General features: G+C 48.2%; 1 protein-coding gene across 8 annotated transcripts in view; it reads left to right on the plus strand.

Annotated features, from left to right (window-relative positions):
- LOC140713905 (zinc finger protein 385D-like) overlaps window positions 1–26,460 on the plus strand; it is a 677,526-nt gene that overhangs the window by 519,597 nt on the left and 131,469 nt on the right. For 6 of the 8 annotated variants that reach the window (XM_073024566.1, XM_073024565.1, XM_073024563.1 and 3 more), the window contains one exon: window positions 25,879–25,989. The exons of the other annotated variants lie outside the window; for them this stretch is intronic. In XM_073024566.1, coding sequence (XP_072880667.1) covers window positions 25,879–25,989 — 111 coding nt within the window. The remainder of the gene's footprint in view (window positions 1–25,878; window positions 25,990–26,460) is intronic. 8 annotated transcript variants of the gene reach the window in all.

Here is a 26,460-nt window from a genome sequence, read left to right on the forward strand (position 1 = left end):
ATTAGAGGAGGATAGCCAGACTGGTTTAAGAAGACAGGAAGGCGACAGTAATTCAAATAACCCTACATTACAGTCATGGTGTGCAGGAGAGCAGCAGAAGACCACACTGGGTTCCACTCCTGTAACTAATAAAATGGCACTAAGTGTTATTCACCAAAGTACTCCTTAGATTTGAAGGGTGGAAACTGCTTCTGTTTCCTTCTCTGAAATACCGCCCAGTATTTCCTGTTGGATGTATCATTCAGAAAGTCAGTGGTAATGGAACGAAACATCAGCATGAGTCAGAAACCTGGTTGAGAATCGGAAAGTAATGAGTTCCTCCCATCTCATCATTCACTACAGCCGTGCAGGCAAGTGCCTATCAGCTTCATCTATTTTACTTGTTAACAGCTGTTCCAAAATTCAAGATTCAAGATTGTTTAATGTTATCTCCAGTACATGAGTGTAAGGGAAAACAAAATAATTGTTAATCCAGATCCAACACAGCACAAAAATCACAATAAGATAAAGAACACAGTAATAAAAAAACACAATAAATATAAAAACGGCACATAAAACAGCTTACATACATAGATTGTTCATTAAGTGACACTAGGCACAGGAGTGTCTGTCCATAAGGTGTCTCTGACAAGAAACGATAGAGTAGTGGTGATGGGGCTGTGGAGGGGTGGGTTAGTGGGTGGAGGTGTTGATTGGCCTTATTGCTTGGTGGTCCTGGTGGTTTGTTTCCTCCCTGAGGGGAGTGGGACAAACAGTCCATGAGCGGGGTGAGTGGTTCCTTCATCATGTTACTGACCCTTTTCTGTATATATGTCCTTGATGGCTGGTAGACAGGTGCCAGTCATGCACTGGGCAGCTTTGACAGCCCTTTGCACAGAATTCATTAAGCTGTGATTTCACAGAACTTATGATTCCTGCTAACTGAAATGTGTCATCTCAATGGTGTAATTAAATTGTATGAATATAGATTGTTATGAAATTTACAGCCATTTCTCACTGTACTTGCCTCTGTGCATTTCAGAAAGCTGGCTGCTCCAACATGCAGTCAGTGGTCACTTTATTAGGTAGAAGAGCTACCTACTGTAGCCCATCCACTTCACCGGTCAACGTGTTGTGCATTCAGAGATGCTCTTCAGCACACCACTGTTGTATCGTGCGGTTATTTGAGTTACTGTCATCTTCCTGTCAGCCTGAACCAGTCTGGCCATTCTCCTCTGACCTCTCCCATTAACAAGGTGTTTTCACCCACAGATATGCCACTCACTGGATTTCTTTCTGCTTTTCACACCATTCTCTGTAAACTCTGGAAACTGTTCTGCATGAAAATCTCAGGAGATTAGCAGTTGCTGGAATAATCAAGCCAATAATCATTCCATGATCAAAGTCACTTAGACCACATTTCTTGCCCATTCCGAAGCTTGGTCTGAACAGCAACTGAACCTCTTGATCATGCCTGCATGCTTTAATGCATTAAATTGCTGGCACGTCATTGGTTTAGATACTTGCATTAACAAGCAGGGGTACAGATGTACCTAATAAAATGGCCACTGAGTGTATTATAGAAAATTTATTGCATCAAGTTACACAGCATTGTGTCTCACCACTGTGTACCAGGTTTCTCTCTGACACAATCTAAAGTATGGATGGAGCTGTAGGTTGTCGAAGGTTACAAGAGGATATAGACAGGCTGTACAGTTGGGCAGAAAAGTGGCAGATGAAGTTCAATCCGGATAAGTGTGAGGTGATGGATTTTGGAAGGACAAACTAGAAGACTGAGTACAGGATTAATGGTCAGTTACTTAAGAGTTGGATGAACAGAGGGACTTTGGGGTTCAAATCCATACATCCCTCAAGGTCGCTGCACAGGTTGATAGGGTAGTTAAGAAGGCCTATGGGATGCTAGGCTTCATTAACAGGGGGATTGAGTTCAAGAGTAGAGAGGTCATGTTGCAATTCTACAACTCTCTGGTGAGACCGCACTTAGAATATTGTGTTCAATTCTGGTCAGCTCATTATAGGAAGGATGTGGAAGCTATGGAGAGGGTGCAGAGGAGATTTATCAGGATGTTGCCAGGTTTGGAGAACAAGTCATATGAAGCAAGGTTAGCAGAGCTGGGACTTTTCTCTTTGGAGCTTAGAAGAATGAGAGGGGACTTGATAGAGGTCTACAAGATTATAGAAAGGGTGGATAGTCAGTACCTGTTTCCCAGGGCACCAATAGCAAACACCAGAGGGCATATGTACAAAATTAAAGGAGGGAAGTTTAAGGGAGACATCAGTGGTAAGATTTTTTACACAGAGGGTTGTGAGTGCCTGGAATGACTTGCCAGGGATGATGGTGGAGGCTAAAACATCAGAGGTATGTAAGAGCCTCTTGTACAGGCACATGGATGAAAGAAAAATAGAGGGTTATGGGGTAGTGTGGGTTTAATACTTTTTTTAAGGATTATATGGGTCGGCACAACATGGAGGGCTGAAGGGCCTGTACTGTGCTGTAGTGTTCTATGGTTCTATTCAGATGTTTGCAAATTATGGAAGAGAGAAAAGCAATAATGTAGATGTGATGAGTAACACACACACAAAGTGCTGGAGGAACTCAGCAGGTCAGACAGGATGTCTGGAAAGGAATAAAATGAAGAGATTTTGGACCAAATCCCTTCGTCAGGACTGGAAATGAAAGGGGAAGAAGCCAGAATAAGGTGGTGAGGGGAGGGGAAGGAGGACAGCTGGGAGGTGATAGGGGAGACCAGGTGAGGGGGGTGGTTGGGGAAGAGGGAATGAAGTGAGACACAGGGAGGTGATAGGTGAGAGCAGGTGAGGGGGAAGGTGGGTGGGGGAGAGGGGATGAAGTGAGACACTGGGAGGTGATAGGGGAGACCAGGTGAGGGGGAAGGTGGGTGGGGGAGAGGGGATGAAGTGAGAGACTGGGAGGTGATAGGTGAGAGCAGGTGAGGGGGAAGGTGGGTGGGGGAGAGGGGATGAAGTGAGACACTGGGAGGTGATAGGGGAGACCAGGTGAGGGGGAAGGTGGGTGGGGGAGAGGGGATGAAGTGAGACACTGGGAGGTGATAGGTGAGACCAGGTGAGGGGGAAGGTGGGTGGGTGGGGGAAGGGGATGAAGTGAGACACTGGGAGGTGATAGGTGAGACCAGGTGAGGGGGAAGGTGGGTGGGGGAGGGGGATGAAGTGAGACACTGGGAGGTGATAGGGGAGACCAGGTGAGGGGGAAGGTGGGTGGGGGAGAGGGGATGAAGTGAGACACTGGGAGGTGATAGGGAAGAGCAGGTGAGGGGGAAGGTGGGTGTGGAAGAGGGGATGAAGTGAGACACTGGGAGGTGATAGGTGAGACCAGGTGAGAGGGAAGGTGGGTGGGTGGGGAAAGGGGATGAAGTGAGACACTGGGAGGTGATAGGGGAGACCAGGTGAGGGGGAAGGTGGGTGGGTGGGGGAGAGAGGGGGGGATGAAGTGAGACACTGGGAGGTGATAGGTGAGAGCAGGTGAGGGGGAAGGTGGGTGGGTGGGGGAGAGGGGGGATGAAGTGAGACACTGGGAGGTGATAGGGGAGACCAGGTGAGGGGGAAGGTGGGTGGGTGGGGGAGAGAGGGGGGGATGAAGTGAGACACTGGGAGGTGATAGGTGAGAGCAGGTGAGGGGGAAGGTGGGTGGGTGGGGAAAGGGGATGAAGTGAGACACTGGGAGGTGATAAGTGAGACCAGGTGAGGGGGAAGGTGGGTGGGTGGGGGAGAGGGGATGAAGTGAGACACTGGGAGGTGATAGGTGAGACCAGGTGAGGGGGAAGGTGGGTGGGTGGGGGAGAGAGGGGGGATGAAGTGAGACACTGGGAGGTGATAGGTGAGACCAGGTGAGGGGGAAGGTGGGTGGGTGGGGGAGAGGGGATGAAGTGAGACACTGGGAGGTGATAGGTGAGAGCAGGTGAGGGGGAAGGTGGGTGGGTGGGGGAGAGGGGATGAAGTGAGACACTGGGAGGTGATAGGTGAGACCAGGTGAGGGGGAAGGTGGGTGGGTGGGGGAGAGAGGGGGGATGAAGTGAGACACTGGGAGGTGATAGGTGAGAGCAGGTGAGGGGGAAGGTGGGTGGGTGGGGGAGAGGGGGGATGAAATGAGACACTGGGAGGTGATAGGTGAGACCAGGTGAGGGGGAAGGTGGGTGGGGGAGGGGGATGAAGTGAGACACTGGGAGGTGATAGGGGAGACCAGGTGAGGGGGAAGGTGGGTGGGGGAGAGGGGATGAAGTGAGACACTGGGAGGTGATAGGTGAGACCAGGTGAGGGGAAAGGTGGGTGGGTGGGGAAGGGGGATGAAGTGAGACACTGGGAGGTGATAGGTGAGACCAGGTGAGGGGGAAGGTGGGTGGGTGGGGGGATGAAGTGAGACACTGGGAGGTGATAGGTGAGACCAGGTGAGGGAGAAGGTGGGTGGGGGAGAGGGGGAATGAAGTGAGACACTGGGAGGTGATAGGTGAGACCAGGTGAGAGGGAAGGTGGGTGGGTGTGGAAGAGGGGATGAAGTGAGACACTGGGAGGTGATAGGTGAGACCAGGTGAGGGAGAAGGTGGGTGAGTGGGGGAGAGGGCTGAAGTGAGACACTGGGAGGTGATAGGTGAGACCAGGTGAGGGGGAAGGTGGGTGGGGGAGAGGGGATGAAGTGAGACACTGGGAGGTGATAGGTGAGACCAGGTGAGGGGGAAGGTGGGTGGGTGGGGGAGAGGGGGGATGAAGTGAGACACTGGGAGGTGATAGGTGAGACCAGGTGAGGGGGAAGGTGGGTGGGTGGGGGAGAGAGGGGGGGATGAAGTGAGACACTGGGAGGTGATGGGTGAGACCAGGTGAGGGGGAAGGTGGGTGGGTGTGGAAGAGGGGATGAAGTGAGACACTGGGAGGTGATAGGTGAGACCAGGTGAGGGAGAAGGTGGGTGAGTGGGGGAGAGGGCTGAAGTGAGACACTGGGAGGTGATAGGGGAGACCAGGTGAGGGGGAAGGTGGGTGGGTGGGGGAGAGGGGGGATGAAGTGAGACACTGGGAGGTGATAGGTGAGACCAGGTGAGAGGGAAGGTGGGTGGGTGTGGAAGAGGGGATGAAGTGAGACACTGGGAGGTGATAGGTGAGACCAGGTGAGGGAGAAGGTGGGTGAGTGGGGGAGAGGGGATGAAGTGAGACACTGGGAGGTGATAGGTGAGACCAGGTGAGGGAGAAGGTGGGTGGGGGAGAGGGGATGAAGTGAGACACTGGGAGGTGATAGGTGAGACCAGGTGAGGGGGAAGGTGGGTGGGGGAGAGGGGATGGTGAGACACTGGGAGGTGATAGGTGAGACCAGGTGAGGGAGAAGGTGGGTGGGGGAGAGGGGGAATGAAGTGAGACACTGGGAGGTGATAGGTGAGACCAGGTGAGGGGGAAGGTGGGTGGGTGGGGGAGAGGGGGAATGAAGTGAGACACTGGGAGGTGATAGGTGAGACCAGGTGAGGGGGAAGGTGGGTGGGTGAGGGAGAGGGGGGATGATGTGAGACACTGGGAGGTGATAGGTGAGACCAGGTGAGGGAGAAGGTGGGTGGGGGAGAGGGGGAATGAAGTGAGACACTGGGAGGAGATAGGGGAGACCAGGTGAGGGGGAAGATGGGTGGGTGGGGAAAGGGGATGAAGTGAGACACTGGGAGGTGATAGGGGAGACCAAGTGAGTGGGAAGGTGGGTGGGGGAGGGGGATGAAGTGAGACACTGGGAGGTGATAGGGAAGAGCAGGTGAGGGGGAAGGTGGGTGGGGGAGAGTGGATGAAGTGAGACACTGGGAGGTGATAGGTGAGACCAGGTGAGGGGGAAGGTGGGTGGGTGGGGGAGAGGGATGAAGTGAGACACTGGGAGTTGATAGGTGAGAGCAGGTGAGGGGGAAGGTGGGTGGGGGAGAGTGGATGAAGTGAGACACTGGGAGGTGATAGGGAAGAGCAGGTGAGGTTGAAGGTGGGTGGGGAAGAGGGGATGAAGTGAGACACTGGGAGGTGATAGGGAAGAGCAGGTGGGGGGGAAGGTGGGTGGGGAGGGGGATGAAGTGAGACACTGGGAGTTGATAGGGGAGACCAGGTGAGGGGGAAAGTGGGTGGGGGAGAGTGGATGAAGTGAGACACTGGGAGGTGATAGGGAAGAGCAGGTGAGGTTGAAGGTGGGTGGGGAAGAGGGGATGAAGTGAGACACTGGGAGGTGATAGGGGAGACCAGGTGAGGGGGAAGGTGGGTGGGGGAGAGGGGATGAAGTGAGACACTGGGAGGTGATAGGTGAGACCAGGTGAGGGGGAAGGTGGGTGGGTGGGGGAAGGGGATGAAGTGAGACACTGGGAGGTGATAGGGGAGACCAGGTGAGGGGGAAGGTGGGTGGGGGAGAGGGGATGAAGTGAGACACTGGGAGGTGATAGGGAAGAGCAGGTGAGGGGGAAGGTGGGTGTGGAAGAGGGGATGAAGTGAGACACTGGGAGGTGATAGGTGAGACCAGGTGAGAGGGAAGGTGGGTGGGTGGGGAAAGGGGATGAAGTGAGACACTGGGAGGTGATAGGGGAGACCAGGTGAGGGGGAAGGTGGGTGGGTGGGGGAGAGAGGGGGGGATGAAGTGAGACACTGGGAGGTGATAGGTGAGAGCAGGTGAGGGGGAAGGTGGGTGGGTGGGGGGAGAGGGGGGATGAAGTGAGACACTGGGAGGTGATAGGGGAGACCAGGTGAGGGGGAAGGTGGGTGGGTGGGGGAGAGAGGGGGATGAAGTGAGACACTGGGAGGTGATAGGTGAGAGCAGGTGAGGGGGAAGGTGGGTGGGTGGGGGAGAGGGGGGATGAAGTGAGACACTGGGAGGTGATAGGGGAGACCAGGTGAGGGGGAAGGTGGGTGGGTGGGGGAGAGAGGGGGGGATGAAGTGAGACACTGGGAGGTGATAGGTGAGAGCAGGTGAGGGGGAAGGTGGGTGGGTGGGGAAAGGGGATGAAGTGAGACACTGGGAGGTGATAAGTGAGACCAGGTGAGGGGGAAGGTGGGTGGGTGGGGGAGAGGGGATGAAGTGAGACACTGGGAGGTGATAGGTGAGACCAGGTGAGGGGGAAGGTGGGTGGGTGGGGGAGAGAGGGGGGATGAAGTGAGACACTGGGAGGTGATAGGTGAGACCAGGTGAGGGGGAAGGTGGGTGGGTGGGGGAGAGGGGATGAAGTGAGACACTGGGAGGTGATAGGTGAGAGCAGGTGAGGGGGAAGGTGGGTGGGTGGGGGAGAGGGGATGAAGTGAGACACTGGGAGGTGATAGGTGAGACCAGGTGAGGGGGAAGGTGGGTGGGTGGGGGAGAGAGGGGGGATGAAGTGAGACACTGGGAGGTGATAGGTGAGAGCAGGTGAGGGGGAAGGTGGGTGGGTGGGGGAGAGGGGGGATGAAGTGAGACACTGGGAGGTGATAGGTGAGACCAGGTGAGGGGAAAGGTGGGTGGGTGGGGAAGGGGGATGAAGTGAGACACTGGGAGGTGATAGGTGAGACCAGGTGAGGGGGAAGGTGGGTGGGTGGGGGGATGAAGTGAGACACTGGGAGGTGATAGGTGAGACCAGGTGAGGGAGAAGGTGGGTGGGGGAGAGGGGGAATGAAGTGAGACACTGGGAGGTGATAGGTGAGACCAGGTGAGAGGGAAGGTGGGTGGGTGTAGAAGAGGGGATGAAGTGAGACACTGGGAGGTGATAGGTGAGACCAGGTGAGGGAGAAGGTGGGTGAGTGGGGGAGAGGGCTGAAGTGAGACACTGGGAGGTGATAGGTGAGACCAGGTGAGGGGGAAGGTGGGTGGGGGAGAGGGGATGAAGTGAGACACTGGGAGGTGATAGGTGAGACCAGGTGAGGGGGAAGGTGGGTGGGTGGGGGAGAGGGGGGATGAAGTGAGACACTGGGAGGTGATAGGTGAGACCAGGTGAGGGGGAAGGTGGGTGGGTGGGGGAGAGAGGGGGGGGATGAAGTGAGACACTGGGAGGTGATGGGTGAGACCAGGTGAGGGGGAAGGTGGGTGGGTGTGGAAGAGGGGATGAAGTGAGACACTGGGAGGTGATAGGTGAGACCAGGTGAGGGAGAAGGTGGGTGAGTGGGGGAGAGGGCTGAAGTGAGACACTGGGAGGTGATAGGGGAGACCAGGTGAGGGGGAAGTTGGGTGGGTGGGGGAGAGGGGGGATGAAGTGAGACACTGGGAGGTGATAGGTGAGACCAGGTGAGAGGGAAGGTGGGTGGGTGTGGAAGAGGGGATGAAGTGAGACACTGGGAGGTGATAGGTGAGACCAGGTGAGGGAGAAGGTGGGTGAGTGGGGGAGAGGGCTGAAGTGAGACACTGGGAGGTGATAGGTGAGACCAGGTGAGGGGGAAGGTGGGTGGGGGAGAGGGGATGAAGTGAGACACTGGGAGGTGATAGGTGAGACCAGGTGAGGGAGAAGGTGGGTGGGGGAGAGGGGATGAAGTGAGACACTGGGAGGTGATAGGTGAGACCAGGTGAGGGGGAAGGTGGGTGGGGGAGACGGGATGGTGAGACACTGGGAGGTGATAGGTGAGACCAGGTGAGGGAGAAGGTGGGTGGGGGAGAGGGGGAATGAAGTGAGACACTGGGAGGTGATAGGTGAGACCAGGTGAGGGGGAAGGTGGGTGGGTGGGGGAGAGGGGGAATGAAGTGAGACACTGGGAGGTGATAGGTGAGACCAGGTGAGGGGGAAGGTGGGTGGGTGAGGGAGAGGGGGGATGAAGTGAGACACTGGGAGGTGATAGGTGAGACCAGGTGAGGGAGAAGGTGGGTGGGGGAGAGGGGGAATGAAGTGAGACACTGGGAGGAGATAGGGGAGACCAGGTGAGGGGGAAGATGGGTGGGTGGGGAAAGGGGATGAAGTGAGACACTGGGAGGTGATAGGGAAGAGCAGGTGAGGGGGAAGGTGGGTGGGGGAGAGTGGATGAAGTGAGACACTGGGAGGTGATAGGTGAGACCAGGTGAGGGGGAAGGTGGGTGGGTGGGGGAGAGGGATGAAGTGAGACACTGGGAGTTGATAGGTGAGAGCAGGTGAGGGGGAAGGTGGGTGGGGGAGAGTGGATGAAGTGAGACACTGGGAGGTGATAGGTGAGACCAGGTGAGGGGGAAGGTGGGTGGGGGAGAGGGGATGAAGTGAGACACTGGGAGGTGATAGGTGAGACCAGGTGAGGGAGAAGGTGGGTGGGGGAGAGGGGATGAAGTGAGACACTGGGAGGTGATAGGTGAGACCAGGTGAGGGGGAAGGTGGGTGGGGGAGAGGGGATGGTGAGACACTGGGAGGTGATAGGTGAGACCAGGTGAGGGAGAAGGTGGGTGGGGGAGAGGGGGAATGAAGTGAGACACTGGGAGGTGATAGGTGAGACCAGGTGAGGGGGAAGGTGGGTGGGTGGGGGAGAGGGGGAATGAAGTGAGACACTGGGAGGTGATAGGTGAGACCAGGTGAGGGGGAAGGTGGGTGGGTGAGGGAGAGGGGGGATGAAGTGAGACACTGGGAGGTGATAGGTGAGACCAGGTGAGGGAGAAGGTGGGTGGGGGAGAGGGGGAATGAAGTGAGACACTGGGAGGAGATAGGGGAGACCAGGTGAGGGGGAAGATGGGTGGGTGGGGAAAGGGGATGAAGTGAGACACTGGGAGGTGATAGGGGAGACCAAGTGAGTGGGAAGGTGGGTGGGGGAGGGGGATGAAGTGAGACACTGGGAGGTGATAGGGAAGAGCAGGTGAGGGGGAAGGTGGGTGGGGGAGAGTGGATGAAGTGAGACACTGGGAGGTGATAGGTGAGACCAGGTGAGGGGGAAGGTGGGTGGGTGGGGGAGAGGGATGAAGTGAGACACTGGGAGTTGATAGGTGAGAGCAGGTGAGGGGGAAGGTGGGTGGGGGAGAGTGGATGAAGTGAGACACTGGGAGGTGATAGGGAAGAGCAGGTGAGGTTGAAGGTGGGTGGGGAAGAGGGGATGAAGTGAGACACTGGGAGGTGATAGGGAAGAGCAGGTGGGGGGGAAGGTGGGTGGGGAGGGGGATGAAGTGAGACACTGGGAGTTGATAGGGGAGACCAGGTGAGGGGGAAAGTGGGTGGGGGAGAGTGGATGAAGTGAGACACTGGGAGGTGATAGGGAAGAGCAGGTGAGGTTGAAGGTGGGTGGGGAAGAGGGGATGAAGTGAGACACTGGGAGGTGATAGGGAAGAGCAGGTGAGGGGGAAGGTGGGTGGGGAATAGGGGATGAAGTGAGACACTGGGAGGTGATAGGTGAGAGCAGGTGAGGGGGAAGGTGGGTGGGGGAGAGGGGATGAAGTGAGACACTAGGAGGTGATAGGGGAGACCAGGTGAGGGGGAAGGTGGGTGGGGAAGAGGGGATGAAGTGAGACACTGGGAGGTGATAGGTGGAAGAGGTAGGGTGGAAGAAGGAGGAATTTGATAGGAGAGGAGAGTGAATATGATGAATGTGTTTTCATGGTGAAACACGATCTGCAAAAGGAATAAAACTAATGCAGTGTTAACATTTTACTTAACAATAATGATAAATGCATTTTGTTGTCACCGACAGGCACAGAGCAAACATAGGGAACGTTTTTCTTTTATTACCCTAAAACACTGTTCTTACTCAGTGACGTCACAGGAAATTTATGTAGTGTACAAGTTTTTTGTTTAAATAACACAAATGTAAAGCATGTTGATTAAAAATAAACCAATGTGACTTGCCATTACGATCTTTAGCACTTGTGTGTGTTTTGGTGAGCAGAAGTCTTCTCCTTGCCAACCCTGCATCCACTCTCTGGAGAAGGCTGGTATCTTTGCCCATCACCTCAATTCCTCAGCTGGTGTGCTGGGTGCAGACGTTCAACATCCAACAGAATGTAAACATAGAAGATTGTGCAGATGCTGGAAATCCAGAGTAATGCTGGAGGAACTCTGTAGGTCTGGTGGCATGTATGGACAGGAATACTCAGTCAGCGTTTTGGGCTGAGACCCTTCTTCAGGGCAGATAAAGGGTCTCGGCTCAAAATATCAACTCTTTATTCTTTTCCACGGATGCAGCCGAACCTGCTGAATTCCCGTTACTCTAACCGAATGTGCAGTGTGGAAGTGTTTCAGAATGCCTGGTGCAAGTGACTCCAGATGTTTCAGAATGCCTGCCCCTTGGTCAGATCAGGACTTGACCATCTGTTCCTGTCCCTCTACCTTCATAAAGACACCAAAACTTTCTGTCGGACTCATGTCTCACTCTGATCCTGATTGATTTCATCCTGCAGCTCCATCATTGTTCTTTATTCTGTCTGAATGTCCTGTCATATATCTTGTTTCCCCATGCCCAGCTGCCCAATATCAAGAACAGAAAATAGGTCTGCACAGTAGCATATTCTGTCTTCTGTTGCTCTTCTATCTAAATGCACTCTCTACTGATCTGTTTTACTTTGTATGGATGGTATGCAGACATGATTTCAGTGCCTCTTGGTGCACGTGTAAATAATAAAAAAACTTCAATTCCAATTTGGTGTTTCTGCCTTCCATTTTTTTAACGGGTTTCAGTTCTAGCTCCTGCAGGTTATTAACTGGACTGCTGAGAGATTCAATGTGGTTTTTCTTGCAGCCATTGGAGATATTTATCAGGAGCACTGCTAATGCAAGGACCTTAGTACAGTCAAGGATCCCTGCCATCTGTCCAACAATCTTTTTGACCACCGACCATCAGACAGGAGGCAGTGTAGCATTAGGACAAGGACTGTTCTAAACAGCTTCTTCTGCAGGTCACAAGACTACTGAACTTCCTGGTTAACTTGTTGACTTCTACTAGCAGATTGCTTGTAGCTCAAGAATCCAAGCAAAATCTGACTGTGGAGCAAAGCAAGAATCTGCCATGATTTCTCTTTGGGTTCAAATCTTTGGGCACCATGGGGGTGCAGTGGGTAGCACAATGCTATTAGAGCTTAGCTGTCAGAAACCAGAGTTCCATTTCAGCATGTTCTGTAAGCAGTTTGTATGTTCACCCATGAACATTTGGGTTTCCTCCAGGTAAACCAGTTTTCTCCCATAGTCCAAAGATGCACCAGTTAGCAGGTTAATTGGTCATTATAAATTGTCCTGTGATTAGGCTAGGGTTAAATCGGTGGGTTGCTGATCGATGTGGCTTGTTGGGCCGGGAGGGAGTGTTACGTGCTGTATCTCTGGAAAAATAAATAAATAATAGATTACTAGATGGATGGGTTACATTGTATTGTAATATGACAAGCTCTTCATGATGTTATAAATACATTACGAGTGAAGCTGTCTTTCTTGTAAACTCCTGCTATTTCCTCTTCTTACTGAGAGCTGGATGAATCTTTTCCGCATCTTTACACACAGAACTTTTGATGGTTATTGAAGTGTAGAAATAACGAATGTGAAAATGCTGGTCGAGTAACAAGAGAAACAGACAGCTGGTTTTACACCGTGTGCAGCTGAGCAGAGAACGGAAAATGATCTATAAATTCTTCCTGAGCTCCAGCAGCACAGAGCAATTTCACCTCCCGTCGGTCCTCCAGCCAATGAGAATGAGTAATTGTAAAAGCTAGCCGCTGCTGCCAAACTTAACTGCCTCATGTCTAAGACAAAATTGATTGATATTTTGATCACGAATGAGAATCTCAGCCCATTGAACATCAGAATGCAAAGCTGCTGGAGAACTGGCAGTGTTCCATGAGACAGGGCAGTATCTGATGATCATTAACTGATAATTTACTCGAGTGAGTGCTTGCTTTTCATTTCATTATGGTGATTTAGTTTTTTTTAGTACCTAGTGAAAACACCATCAGAATCTGTACGACTTGGCTACATAACATCCAGACAAAATCTGGTGGAATTTTCCATATTAATAACCCTACCTATAGCCTTAAATTGTAAAGCTGGGCCCAATTGCATAACACACGTTTGTAGCGTGATTCACACTCAATGTCATATCAGGCAAGGCAACCACAGTGATGCTGTGGAAGTACACAGAATTATCAGAATATGTTGCCAAAGAGCATTCAACAAATGATTTAATGTCAATGTGGATTTCAAAGATGTAACAATTGGTACAATCAATTGTCCACAGCTCAAATCTGGTTGATTACAAATGAATAATTAAATGTTTCCAGATTTGTTTATAGCTTGTAAAGTCTTCAGTCAGACCTTGTAAACCCCAAAGAAATTAGATAAGAAGCTCTGTAATTTGTGTTTACCTAGAACAGGGGTTCCAAATCTGGGGTCCATGGACCCCTTGGTTAATGGTAGGGATCCAAGGTATCAAAAAGGTTGGGAGCCCCTGACCTAGAGTCATAGATTCACATGGTTTAGAAACAGGCCATTCAGCCAGTTATCTCTATGCTGACCTTCGTGGAGGATGCTGCCAGGTGTGGGTGGCAGTAGATGTAGATACATTAGGGACATTTAGGGCACTCTCAGATAGGCACATGGATGATAGAAAAATGGAGGAATATGTAAGAGGGAAGGGTTAGATTGATCTCAGAGGAGCTTAAATGGTGGGCTGAAGATGTTCTATGTTCTGTAACATCGAATCACATAGAAAGACACCATCGGTTTGAAAATCTTGGTTCTAGCACAGTGGCTTCTGGAACTTGAGTAAGACCATGAAGCCACAAGACAAAGGAGCAGAATTAGGCCATAAGGCCCATTGAGTCTTCTCCAGCCTTCAGTCATGGCCAAATTATTATCCCTCTCAACCCCATTCTCCTGCCTTTGCCCTGACTAATCAAGAATCTCTGATTTAAGTATACCCATTGACTTGGTCATCACAGCTGTCTGTGACACCACCATCTGCTTAAGGAAATTCTGCCTCACCTCTGTTCTAAAGAGATCTGCCTCAAGTTTTATACAGTGCCCTCAGTTCCTAGACTCACCCGTCATAGGAAACATTCTCTCCATGTCCACTCTATCTAGGCCTTTCAATATTTAATAGATCTCAATGAAAACCCTTCATTTTTCTAAATTCCAGCAAGTACAGGCCCAGACCATCAAACACTCCTCATACATTAACCCTTTTATTCCTGGATTTATTCTCATGCAGGCACATCCTTTCTAGTAATAAGGGCCCAAAACTCCTCACTATACTCCAAATTCAGTCTGACCAATGCCTAATAAAGCCGTGGCATTACATCCTTGTTTTTATATTCTAGTCCTTTTGAAACGAATACCACCATTGCATTTTCCCTCTTTACCACAGACCCAAGTTAACCTTTAGGGAATCCTGCATGAAGACTCCCAAATCCCTTTGCACCTCTGATTTTTTAACCTTGTTCCTGTTTAGACCTTTCATTTGGACTTTCTTTTCCATCCCTTGGCAACGCCAGCGAGAGGAAAAGAGCAAGAGTTGAGAGTGGCTGTATGCCTTCATCAATCTATTGTTGCATCGTAGCCCAGTCTGACTGCAGTTCCTGAAGAGTTCAAGTGAGAAAAGGTTGGGTGGGACTACAGCTTGAACGACAACTAGAGATCATAGGTTAAAGGTTAAAAGTGAAATGTTTAAGGGGAACATGAGGGGGAATTTCTTCATTCAGAGGATGGTAAGTGTGTGGAATGAGCTGCCAAGAGCAAGTGGTGCATATGAACTCGGTTTCAATGTACAAGAGAATTTACATGGATGGGAGGGGTATGGGGAAATACGGTCCGAGTGCAGGTCAATGGGACAAGGCAGTTTAAATTATTCAGCATGTACCAGATGGGTCGAAGGGCCTGTTTCTGTGCAGTAGGTTTCTTTGACTCCTTCTCTTCTTTTGCTTTCCCTCCCTGTCTCTGTCCATTCACTCTCCAGAGCAGCTTGGTCATTTCTTGTGGGTTCTGAGGTGGCCAATGAAGCCAAGGTGTGACCAACAGATGCTTTTCCCGATAGACCAAGGGTTCCTCAAGTCCTCCCAAATTTCTCAATCAAATTGATCCAGATAAGCTCAGATGACCTCGGGAGTCAGTGGGATGCGCTAGTCACCTCATTATAGGAAGGATGTGGAAGCCTTAGAGAGAATGCAGAGGAGATTTACTAGGACATTGTCTGGATTAGAGAGCGTGTCTTATGAGGATAGGTTGATTGAGCTAGGGCTTTTCTCTTTGTAATGAAGGAGGATGAGACATGATTTGGTAGAGGTGTACAAGATGATAAGAGGTGTAGATTGAGTGAATAGACAGAGGTTTTTTTTCCCTAGGCCAGAAATGGCTAATAGATGAGGGCCACGTGGGAGGAAAGTGAAAGATTGATCTTGGAGTAGGTTAAAACTTTGGCATAATATCTATGTTGTATTTCTTTAAGATGGCTTTGAACACATGAAATCCTTCCCTCTGCTGCGGGGTAACCTCATCCTGTGACAGAGCTCAGAATAAAGTGTCCATTTCTGGAGTTCGGTGTCGGACGTGTGGAAGATGTGAGCTGTCCAGCAGAGCTGAGTGTAACTGGAGCCTCTATGTGGCTGATGTTGCTCTGAGAGAAGCCGCTGATTTGCTAAGTTGCATCTCCCACACAGAGTTCCTGCTGTTCTGTAGTGAGTGCTGTCTATTCACTCAATCAACAATTCAAGAAGTGTTTGTAAAACAACTCCTAAATCTACATCATGTATAATATTTAATTCAATAATCAAGTTTCAAGATTGTTTCTTGTCTTTCCTCAGTACACGAGTGTAAAGGAGAACAAAATGATTGTTACTCTGGACCCGATGCAGCATAAAAATACAATAAGCATAAAGAATACAGTAAAAACAAAAAAAACTACAATGAATATGAAAGCACAAATACAAGTAGCTCAAGATGTACAAACAAGCTGGATGAACTCAGCAGGTCGGGCAGCATCTGTTGAAATGAGCAGTCAACATTTCGGGCCGAGACCCTTTGTCAGGACTAAAGAAGAAGGGGGCAGGGGTCCTATAAAGAAGGTGGGAGGAGGGTGAAAAACCAATCAGAGGAAAGATCAAGGGGTGGGGGAGGGGAAGCAGGGAGGGGATAGGTAGGAGAGGTGAAGAAGGAATCTAAGGGGAAAGCACTATGGATAGTCCCTCCTGCCGTCATCAATGATGCCCTCACCCGCATCTCCTCCATTTCCTGCACTTCAGCCCTCACCCCATCCTCCCGTCACCACAACAGGGACCGTGTTCCCCTTGTCGTCACCTATCACCCCACCAGCCTCCGGATCCAGCATATTATCCTCCACAACTTCCGCCACCTTCAACAGGACCCCACCACTAAGGACATCTTCCCCTCTCTACCCCTCTCCCGGTTGTCAGCCACTTCAACTCTGCTTCACATTCCCATTCGGATATGTCCATACATGGCCTCCTCTACTGCCATGATGAGGCCAAACTCAGGTTGGAGGAGCAACACCTCATATACCGTCTGGGTAGTCTCCAGCCCCTTGGTATGAACATCGAATTCTCCAACTACCGGTAATTCCCTCCCTCTCCCTTCCCCCATCCCACCTTCACTCTGTCTCCTCTTCTAGCTGGCTTTCACCTCTCATGACTCTGCCTTCTTCTACTACCCACAGTGCTTTCCCCTTACATTCCTTCTTCACCTCTCCTGCCTATCCCCTCCCCCACCCCTTGATCTTTCCTCTGATTGGTTTTCCACCCTCCTCCCACCTTCTTTATAGGGCCCCTGCCCCCTCCTTCTTCAGTCCTGACAAAGGGTTTCGGCCTGAAACGTTGACTGCTTCTTTCAACAGATGCTGCCCGACCTGCTGAGTTCATCCAGCTTGTTTGTACGTCATGATTTGACCACAGCATCTGCAGTGCACTTTGTGAAATACAAGTAGCTGTTTGACTGTGGCTGTATATAAAGAATAGCTTATATACATAGACGATTGTATGTCACTAGGTGCAGGAGTCTCTGAACATAAGGTGACTCTTGGCAAGAGGAATAATTTACTGATGATCTGTGTTGAACATTTTCCTCACTGCTCATGCAGATTGAAACTTACACCGACGTTGGCTGTTCTTGTGTTATTCCACTTTACGTAGCAACCATGGAATGTTATAATTGTCTAATTGCTTTTGTTTCAGGAATTAATTGCAGTAAAGCACATCTCATCTCTGAGACATGAACTGCAGGGTTACTTTCCAGACAATCATTCCATTCAAAGTGGTGTTTTATACAGCCATGCAGAGGAAAAGACATGGTTAAGATTCTGCTTTTGTTGGCTGCTGGTCAGCTTTGCTGAATTTGGATGGATGACTGTCCTTCATGATTATGAACCTTCTCAATATGTAGGGAGAGAGAGAAGGAAGTAGAGAGAGGTAAAGAGAGAGAGAGAGAGAGAGAGAGAGAGAGAGAGAGATTGAGAGAGAGGAGGAACAGAATGGAAAGAGAGCAGGGAGAAAGAGAGTGTGGGGGAGAGAGAGATGGGGAGAGTGAGGGAAAGAGATGGGGGAGAGAGTAGAGGGCAGAGTGTGAGAGAGAGAGGGGGAGAGAGAGAGAAACAGAGAATGAGAGAGAACAGAACAAGAGCCCAAGGAAAGAGAAAGACAGCACCTTAGTACGTATGTTGAGAAAGGGAAGATCACCTATTCCAGGATGGAAATGTAACATAAGGCATAACATTGATTCCAGACTGATTTCAGTGGAAGGAAACATTGAGAGGGGTAAAATTTGAGTGCCCAGAATCTGAAATGGCTTAATTCTCACTGGGATGTTTGGATGAGAATTCTGTTGAAAGGTTTGTTAAACCATAGAATTGATGATGAGCAGCAGAGAACAACAGTACATAACTGCATCCCAGAGTCTAATACTAGAGAACATTTGTTTAAGGTGATGGGGAGCGGTGAGGTGTCGATAAAGGATGCTGGGCAAGACTTCCATGCAAGGAGTCCTGGGTACCTGAATCTCGGTGCTGGGATGGTGGTGGAGGCAGATACAATCCAGACGTTTAAGAAACTTTTAGATAGGCATAATAATGTGCAGAGGTTGGAGGGATTTTGACCATGTGCAGGGAAAAAGGAATGAGTGTAATTAGGCTTCCTTATCTTCATTAGTTTGGCACAACATCATGGGCTGAAAAGTCAGTGCCTGCGCTGTTCAATGTTCGATATTCCATGTAAATTGGTAAATTGGTTTATTATATAGGTGTAGTGAACAATTTGTGTTGCGTATAGTTCATACAGATCGATTCATCACAACAGCGTGTAGAGATAGTAAGACCATAAGACATAGGAGCAGAATTAGGCCATTTGGCCCATCAAGTCTGCTCCACCATTCAATCATGGCTGATCCATTTTTCCCCTCCTCAGCCCCACTCCCCAGCCTTCTCCTCATAACCTTTGATGCCATGTCCAATCAAGAACGCTATGACTCTATATAGTGCCAAATGACTGGACAGACATTCTACCCTTCCATTCCAAACTTGTGTAAAAATTTGAACCCCTGTCTCAACCAGTAGTCCATCAAACTCTGCCTGGAATTGAACAGCAGGAGCCTGATATTATCTGGCTAGACAGAAGCACAACAGCTTATAAATTGTGGGAGGAAAATAAAGTCTCTCTGGCTTACTTTCCACTGTCCTTGAAGCCACATAGTGTAACATTAATAGAGTTGCTGAGTAATTGTGACAATCAATCCACATCGTTAATCCACAGCAGAGCCAGACATCCCTTATCTGCACTGCCCTGCATCAGTGATAGTAGATATTTGTACTTGAGGTGCAGGCCTGGCAGATTTTAGTCTCTTATTTCCCCTTACCCAACCCCCAATAAAAATTAACACTACCTACCCTTCCTCTGTCTTCCACGTTCCCCTGGGCTATGTTACCACTGAGGAAGGAAGATTTCTTGTGTGTTTGTTTTAGTGGATCCAAAGAGACCAAAGGTCAAGGATCAGCTATATTTGCCATATACATTTTTATATATTAGGAATTTGCTGTGGTGTGTTGGCTATGGGAAACATAGAGTTTAAAGTATAGACGTGGAATAAAATGTGCACAAATACATAAACACCAGTGTGTAGTTACAATGTAAACAGCATTATAAATAGTGGTTTAAAATGTTTACAGAGCAGTAGAGTGATGGTGGGGGGCGGTAATAGATAGAGGGGGCTAACTAGTATGGCTGCTGAGATTAACTGGCCGGACGGAAGAAACTTTTAGGATGGTGTGAAGTTTTTCCTTTAGTAGTCCTGTAGCCTTTTCCAGAGGAAAGCTTTTGGAAAAAGCAGTTTGCAGAGTGAATAGTGTCTACAGTGCTTTACCTGACTGCTTCTTTGTCCTGGGTAATTACAAGTCCTGCAGTGATGGTAGTCTGCAGTAAATGACCTTTTCTGCTGACCCGACAGTTCACTGTAGTCTTCATACATATTGTGAGTGAATGCTGCTGCAAACCAGACAGTAATGGCTGACGTGAGGATATCTCTATGATAGTACATGATGAAGAACAATTGATAATTTTAATGCTTTGCCATAAAATTGTGTATTATCTGCTGTAGCCTGTTGTTACAGCTGTGGCAGCTTCCATACGCTGGACTCTTTCATTCTATTGTTAAACATCTGTCACCATGAGGAAGAGTTGAGTGTACCTCAGATCTCCACTTCTAAAGGTGCTGCGTCTGTAAAGCAGCTGATAGGAAAGCTCCTCCTGCCTCCGCTAGCTTTGTAATCAGTACAGCTGAAGAGAACGATGGGGATGATGCAGAGTTTGATCAGCTCGACAAGCTGTGAACTCTGAATCTGTGCATCTTACTGTGGCCGTACGGCAAGCGGCTTCGGTGGTCAGTTTTGGTTTCACCCAAGCGTGTTCACTGAGCTCCAAAGATGAAAAAAAACAGGGAAATTAGTGTATAAGAGACAAACACAGAATACAGAACACTACAGCACAGTGCAGTCCCTTCAGCCCTTTTGACCTACTCTAAGGTCAGTCTAACCCTTCTCTCCCACACAGCCCTCCATTTTTCTATCATCCATGGATCTATCTAAGAGTTTCTTAAATGTCCCTAATGTATCTGTATCTACCACCACCCATATCAGGGTGCACCACACACCCACTACCCTCTGTGTAAATAATCTTACCCCCGATACCTCCTATACTTTCCACCAATCACATTAGAATTGGGGTCTTTCTGCCCCGGGAGAAAGTCTTCGGCTGTCTTTGCCTCCCATCATCTTGTACATCTGAACTAATGTCTGAAAATTAGTTTTCCTTGTTTTAGTTGGCATTTTGTATAATTGCACATGTGCATATTAAACATTGCTGCAAAGCCAGCTGCCTTTATTTACCTGTTTATTGATTATTAGTTTTTTTTCCTGAAGGAATTAAGCTTTAGCAACACACATGAAGTGCTGGAAGAACTCAACAGGGCAAGCAGCATCCATGGAGAGGAATTAAATTGAATTGACTTTATTACTTACATCCTTCAAGAGTAAAATTCTTGGAAGAGCAAAATTATTTACGTTACGTCTCTGTCCAATTGCAACGTGCAATTTATAGTAATTTGTAATTAATAGTATGTACATCAGGACAGTCAATATAACATAGAAATACAATTGTATCGGTGAGCATTAATCAGTCTGAAGGCCTGGTAGGATAAGCTGTCCTGGAGCCTGTTGGTCCTGACTTTTATGCTGCGTTACTGTTTCCCGGATGGTAGCAGCTGGAGCAGTTTGTGGTTGGGGTGACTCAGGTCCCCAATGTTCCTTCGGGCCCTTTTTACACACCTGTCTGTAAATGTCCTGAATAGTGTGAAGTTCACGTCTACAGATGTGCTGGGCTGTCCACACCACTCTCTGCAGAGTCCTGTGACTAAGGCAAGTAAGGTTCCCATACCAAGCAGTGATGTAGCCAGTCAGGTTGCTCTCAATTGTGCCCCTGTAGAAAGTCCTTGAGATCTGGGGACCCATACCAACCTTCTTCAACCTTCTACCTTTTTTCACTACACAGTCGGTATGTACAGACCACGTGAGATCCTCAGTGATGTGGATGCCAAGGAACTTAAAGCTGTTCACCCTCTCAAATCCAAATCCATTGATGTCAATGTGGGTTAGCCTGTCTCCTGTAGCCCACAACCAGTTCCTTTGTTTTTGTGACATTGAGGGAGAGGTTTTTTCTTGACACCACTGTGTCAGGGTGATGAATTCGTCAGGACTGAAGTATCTTGACCTGAAACTTTGACTGTTTATTCCTCTTCATTGATGTTACCTGACCTGCTGAGCTCCTCAACCATTTTGTGTGTGATGCTCTGAATTTCCAGCATCTGTAGAATATTTTGTGTTTAGGAGTTGAGTTTTTATTTTGTCAAGGAAAATGTCCCTAATGGTTCAAGTAATCAGGATCAGAGACCAGACATAAACAGGAATTATATATTGCCAATCATCAGTGAACATCAGCACTTGAATTCTGTCTCCTGTGTCCTGGTTACTAGAACTGGTCTGACTGAAGCCCAATAATGCACATTATTACTATCAGGGAGGAGGTACAGGAGCCAAAAGACACACACTCACTGTTTCAGGAACAGTTTCTTCCCCTTCTCCATCAGATTCCTAATGGACATTGAACCTAGGGATCCAAGGAAGTTTGGCCAGGTGGATTCAGAATTGGCTTGCCTACAGAAGGCAGAGGGTTGTGGTGGAGGGAGTACATTCAGATTGGAGGGTTGTGACTAGTGGTGTCCCACAAGGATCTGTTCTGGGACCTCTACTTCTTGTGATTTTTATTAACGACCTGGATGTGGGGTTAGAAGGGTGGGTTGGCAAGTTTGCAGACGACACAAAGGTTGGTGGTGTTGTAGATAGTGTAGAGGATTGTCAAAGATTGCAGAGAGACATTGATAGGATGCAGAAGTGGGCTGAGAAGTGGCAGATGGAGTTCAACCCGGAGAAATGTGAGGTGGTACACTTTGGAAGGACAAACTCCAAGGCAGAGTACAAAGTAAATGGCAGGATACTTGGTAGTGTGGAGGAGCAGAGGGATCTGGGGGTACATGTCCACAGATCCCTGAAAGTTGCCTCACAGGTAGATAGGGTAGTTAAGAAAGCTTATGGGGTGTTAGCTTTCATAAGTCGAGGGATAGAGTTTAAGAGACGCGATGTAATGATGCAGCTCTATAAAACTCTAGTTAGGCCACATTTGGAGTACTGTGTCCAGTTCTGGTTGCCTCACTATAGGAAGGATGTGGAAACATTGGAAAGGGTACAGAGGAGATTTACCAGGATGCTGCCTGGTTTAGAGAGTATGGATTATGATCAGAGATTAAGGGAGCTAGGGCTTTACTCTTTGGAGAGGAGGAGGATTAGAGGAGACATGATAGAGGTGTACAAGATATTAAGAGGAATAAATAGAGTGGATAGCCAGCACCTCTTCCCCGGGGCACCTCTGCTCAGTACAAGAGGACATGGCTTTAAGGTAAGGGGAGGGAAGTTCAAGGGCGATATTAGAGGAAGGTTTTTCACTCAGAGAGTGGTTGGTGCATGGAATGCACTGCCTGAGTCAGTGGTGGAGGCAGATACACTAGTGAAGTTTAAGAGACTACTAGACAGGTATATGGAGGAATTTAAGGTAGGGGGTTATATGGGAGGCAGGGTTTGAGGGTCGGCACAACATTGTGGGCTGAAGGGCCTATACTGTGCTGTACTGTTCTATGTTCTATGTTCTATGTTCTATGAACACTACCTCACTAGTTTTGCTCTCTTATTGCACAGCTTAATTAATATTTGAAGTATTTTATGTATTACACTGTACTGGTGCCACAAAACGACAAATTCCACAATATGCCTTACTGTGCAGAAGTCTGGGGCATATAAGACTAAGACTGATGTACAGTGCTATATTAGTCACTGTGGAGCAGAAAGCAAGTTTGTCAATCTGACAGGATCAAAGGATGTTGGGAATGGTGAGGGTGGAGTGCCACAGGAGGGATGTGGGACAGATGGCAGAGAAGGAGTGCGGGGGCAGACACACCCAGCCCTGAGACACCAGTCAAAGTCATTTGATTCCAAACAATTGGTGTATTGATCATAACAGGATGTCACTCTGGTGCTTCCCACACCCTCCCCTTTTCCTAACCATGATTCCCGTCTCCCTGTCCGCTTCCCACTCTCAGTCCACAATAGAAACCCAGATCAGAATCATTGCTCACATGAAGTTTGTTTGTTGTTTTGCAGCTGCAGTGGTGCAGACATCATCACCCTCATTATTTACCGTGTTGTATGATGTTGTCGATCATGGTCTTGACCTTGTTCTTAGCAATACAGTGTAATACATTCAATTACTACAGTGTTGTGCAAAGGTCTTAGGCACTTCAGCTATATCAATATATACGGTATATGCCTAAGACTTTTGCACAGTACTGTATGTCAGTGATATTAAACCTGATTCTGATTCTAAAATTTAAGCAGGGTTCTCAAGGAATTTTATCCATCTATGAAGTTCACTATCCTACTCCAATCCTAGACTGGTTGTATTTATTATGTTTTGTTTCATTAAGAGCCATTTGCTTTTAACCTCCACTTTTTTAACTTCATTATTAGGACAGCATGGTAGAGTAGTGGTTAGCACAACGCTTTACTGTACCAGCAACATGGGTTCAATTCCCGTGACTGCCTGTAAGGAGTTCTCCCTGTGTCTGTGTGGGCCTCCTCTGGTTGCTCCAGTTTCCTCCATAGCCCAAAGATGTGGCGGTCGGTGGGTTAATTGGCCTGAGATAAGGCTCGGGTTAAATCGGGTTGCTGGGCGGCGTGCCTCAAAGGGCTAAAGGGGCCTGTTCTGTGCTGTATCTCAATAACAATAACATGATGGCTTGACAAGAGATGCTGCAGATGTTGGCAACCCAAAGAAATCCTCCTTCAGTTTGTGTCTGTTACTCCGTATTCTGTGGCTCTGAAATTTTGTGTGTTTGCCATTATAAGATGATGGGGTAATAGATCGAAGGGGTGGGGGGAGGGTAACTGGAATATGTTCACAATGTAAACAGCATTTTAATAAGTGGTTTACAGTGTTTACAGTGCAGTGCAGTGGGGGTAATAGATCGAAGGGGTGGGGAGGCTAACTGGAATATATTGGAAATGTAAACAGTGTTGTATAAACAGTTTACAGTGCAGTGTAGTGACAGAGCGACAGCTGAGAACAATAAATGTTGAAGAACTCAGACGCTCCACAGAAGTCACACACAAACCACTGGAGAAATTCACTGAATCAAAGTAAAATTCATTGTCCAAGTACATATACGTTACCACATACAATCTTCAGATTCAATTTCTTGCGGGCATTTACAGGAAAATAAAGAAATACAATGACATTTATGAAAAACTACCCATAAAAATTACAGCTGAGAATATGTATATTGGGTAGTTTTGTGAGTTGCCTGCAAAATATCACCATATATCACCTGCAGCATCTTAATAAGTGAGGCATCATCTAAGGGGGGAAATACACATCGAAATTGAAATGGACAAGGGCAGATAGCTGGTATGAAAGGGTGAGGTAGGGGCTGGAACAGGTGCTAAGGTAAGGGAAAACAGGATGAGGGGAAGGGAGGTTGGGATTGGGGGATGTAAAGGAAAACAGAGGAGAGTGGTTCCAGAAACTGGCGAAGCTGATTATCATGCTGCTATGTTGAAGATTACCAAGATGGAATATTCCATCATCCAGTAATTTCTCCCGTCTGTTCTCCCTTATTCCTGTGGCCTGTTTTCCTTTCTCTTTCCCCTCTATCACATCCCCCATGACCTACCCTTCTCTTTCATCTTCCTCCCCTGGTGTCCCTCCTGCTTCCTTTTGTCCAATGTTCTGCTCTCCTCTCCTGTCAGATTCTTTCTTCTCCAGCCCTTTACCTTTTCCACCTGTGACCTCCCAGCTTCTCATGTTATTCCTTATTTCAACACTCCCCAACTCACCCACTTTCCCCATCACCTGCCAATTCCTCCTCCTTCCCTCCTCCCCCAACCATCTTGTTCTGGTTTCTGCCCCCTTCCTTTCTTGTCCCAATTAAGGATCTCTACCTGAAATGTCAACTGTTATACTCTTCCGTAGACACTGCCTGACCTGCTGAGTTCCTCTAGTATTTTGTGTGTATTGGATTCCGATTTCCAGCATCTGCAGAATCTCTAGGGTCGAAGCTTGTATACTATTACTTTTTGTCTCCACTGCTTTCCCAGTACTAATTTCTTCTCCAGCACAAATCCTAAAGCGCCCAGATAAACATTCTGTCACCTAGGCTCTGGCTAAGTGTAGATAAATATCTAATATTCACATACTGAATAAGCAACTCATCTGCAAGTTCAAATGATTCCTATTTATCCATTTATGCAATAACTTCAGGTCATTATATCTGAATGCTAACATTAATTAACCAGCTCTTTACAGGTTCCTCCCAGGCTGGCTGAGGTTAACGATAAAGAATTTCTCAACAAACATTCAGAAATTAATTTTAAAAAAGAACAATGCGGCAGAGAAGCTCTCCTAACCTTTGACCGTTTTTTAAGCTTTTATAAAATCATTCAGGCATTCCCTGAAGATTTAAAAGACTTCTTGGAGCCAAGAATATCAGACACACGTGAACTAGATTAGACATCACATCAAGACTGTTGATACAACAGGCCAAACACACGGCTCAATGCAGAGCACAGTCACCTCTAATGTTTTCTTAAGGAAAGGCTGTTGGAAGGCAGCAGACTCTTTCTTGGAGAGAGGGAATGAAGAACGAGGAGCCAAATTACTTCACAAATGGGCAGGTTACACTGGTGGAATCCTTAAAGGAAATCACTAGTCCCTTCACAGAGTCAGGTTTTGTTTTACGTGAGGGAAAAGTTCTAGAAAGTCCAAGGAAAGTGGAAGAGAGACTTGCAGAAACAATACACAACATTTAGTAAGCCTGACTGTGACCTTTGAAGGCGATAAAGAAATCTAATTGAATTTCTCGTCCTTTTTCACAGATGGACCCAGTTCAGAAAGCAGTGATAAATCACACGTTTGGGGTTCCTCCTCCTCCACGAAGAAAACAAGTCATTTCATGCAACATCTGCCAACTAAGATTTAATTCTGATGTGAGTGTACAAGGCACAAAGATGTATTTGAGCCCTTAGTTGCAATGTATTTACTTCTACACAAAATGCAAAGGTAGACATTAGATGGTGCTGACACTGAAATGACAGCTGGGGCTCCCTTATTCTAGGATCTTCAGGCCTGGTTTGGTGCGATAGAACTCAGTTTACCAGAGCGGCCAACTGGTTATTTTCTGTTTAATCCCTCTGGCATCTTAATAGAGCTGTTAATTTATTTAATTTACAAAATATCTGTGCTAAAATAATAGGGGAGGCACGTTAAAATCCTCAAGTGTTGTGAATTTGGATCTTGAAGACAATCTTGGGATGTTGTCTATGCCAGTTATTTTAGAGACAAGGAATCATTTGACCCCTACAGTAGCTTCTTTTTACTGTGACTGAGTGGCAGTTCTGATTTGTTGTGCAAAAAATGTTCCACCTGGCTGCTGTAGAAACTATTCTTGAATAAAGGGA

The sequence above is a fragment of the Hemitrygon akajei genome, chromosome 20, assembly GCF_048418815.1.
Source record: "Hemitrygon akajei chromosome 20, sHemAka1.3, whole genome shotgun sequence".
In the NCBI taxonomy this organism is placed as follows: domain Eukaryota; kingdom Metazoa; phylum Chordata; class Chondrichthyes; order Myliobatiformes; family Dasyatidae; genus Hemitrygon; species Hemitrygon akajei.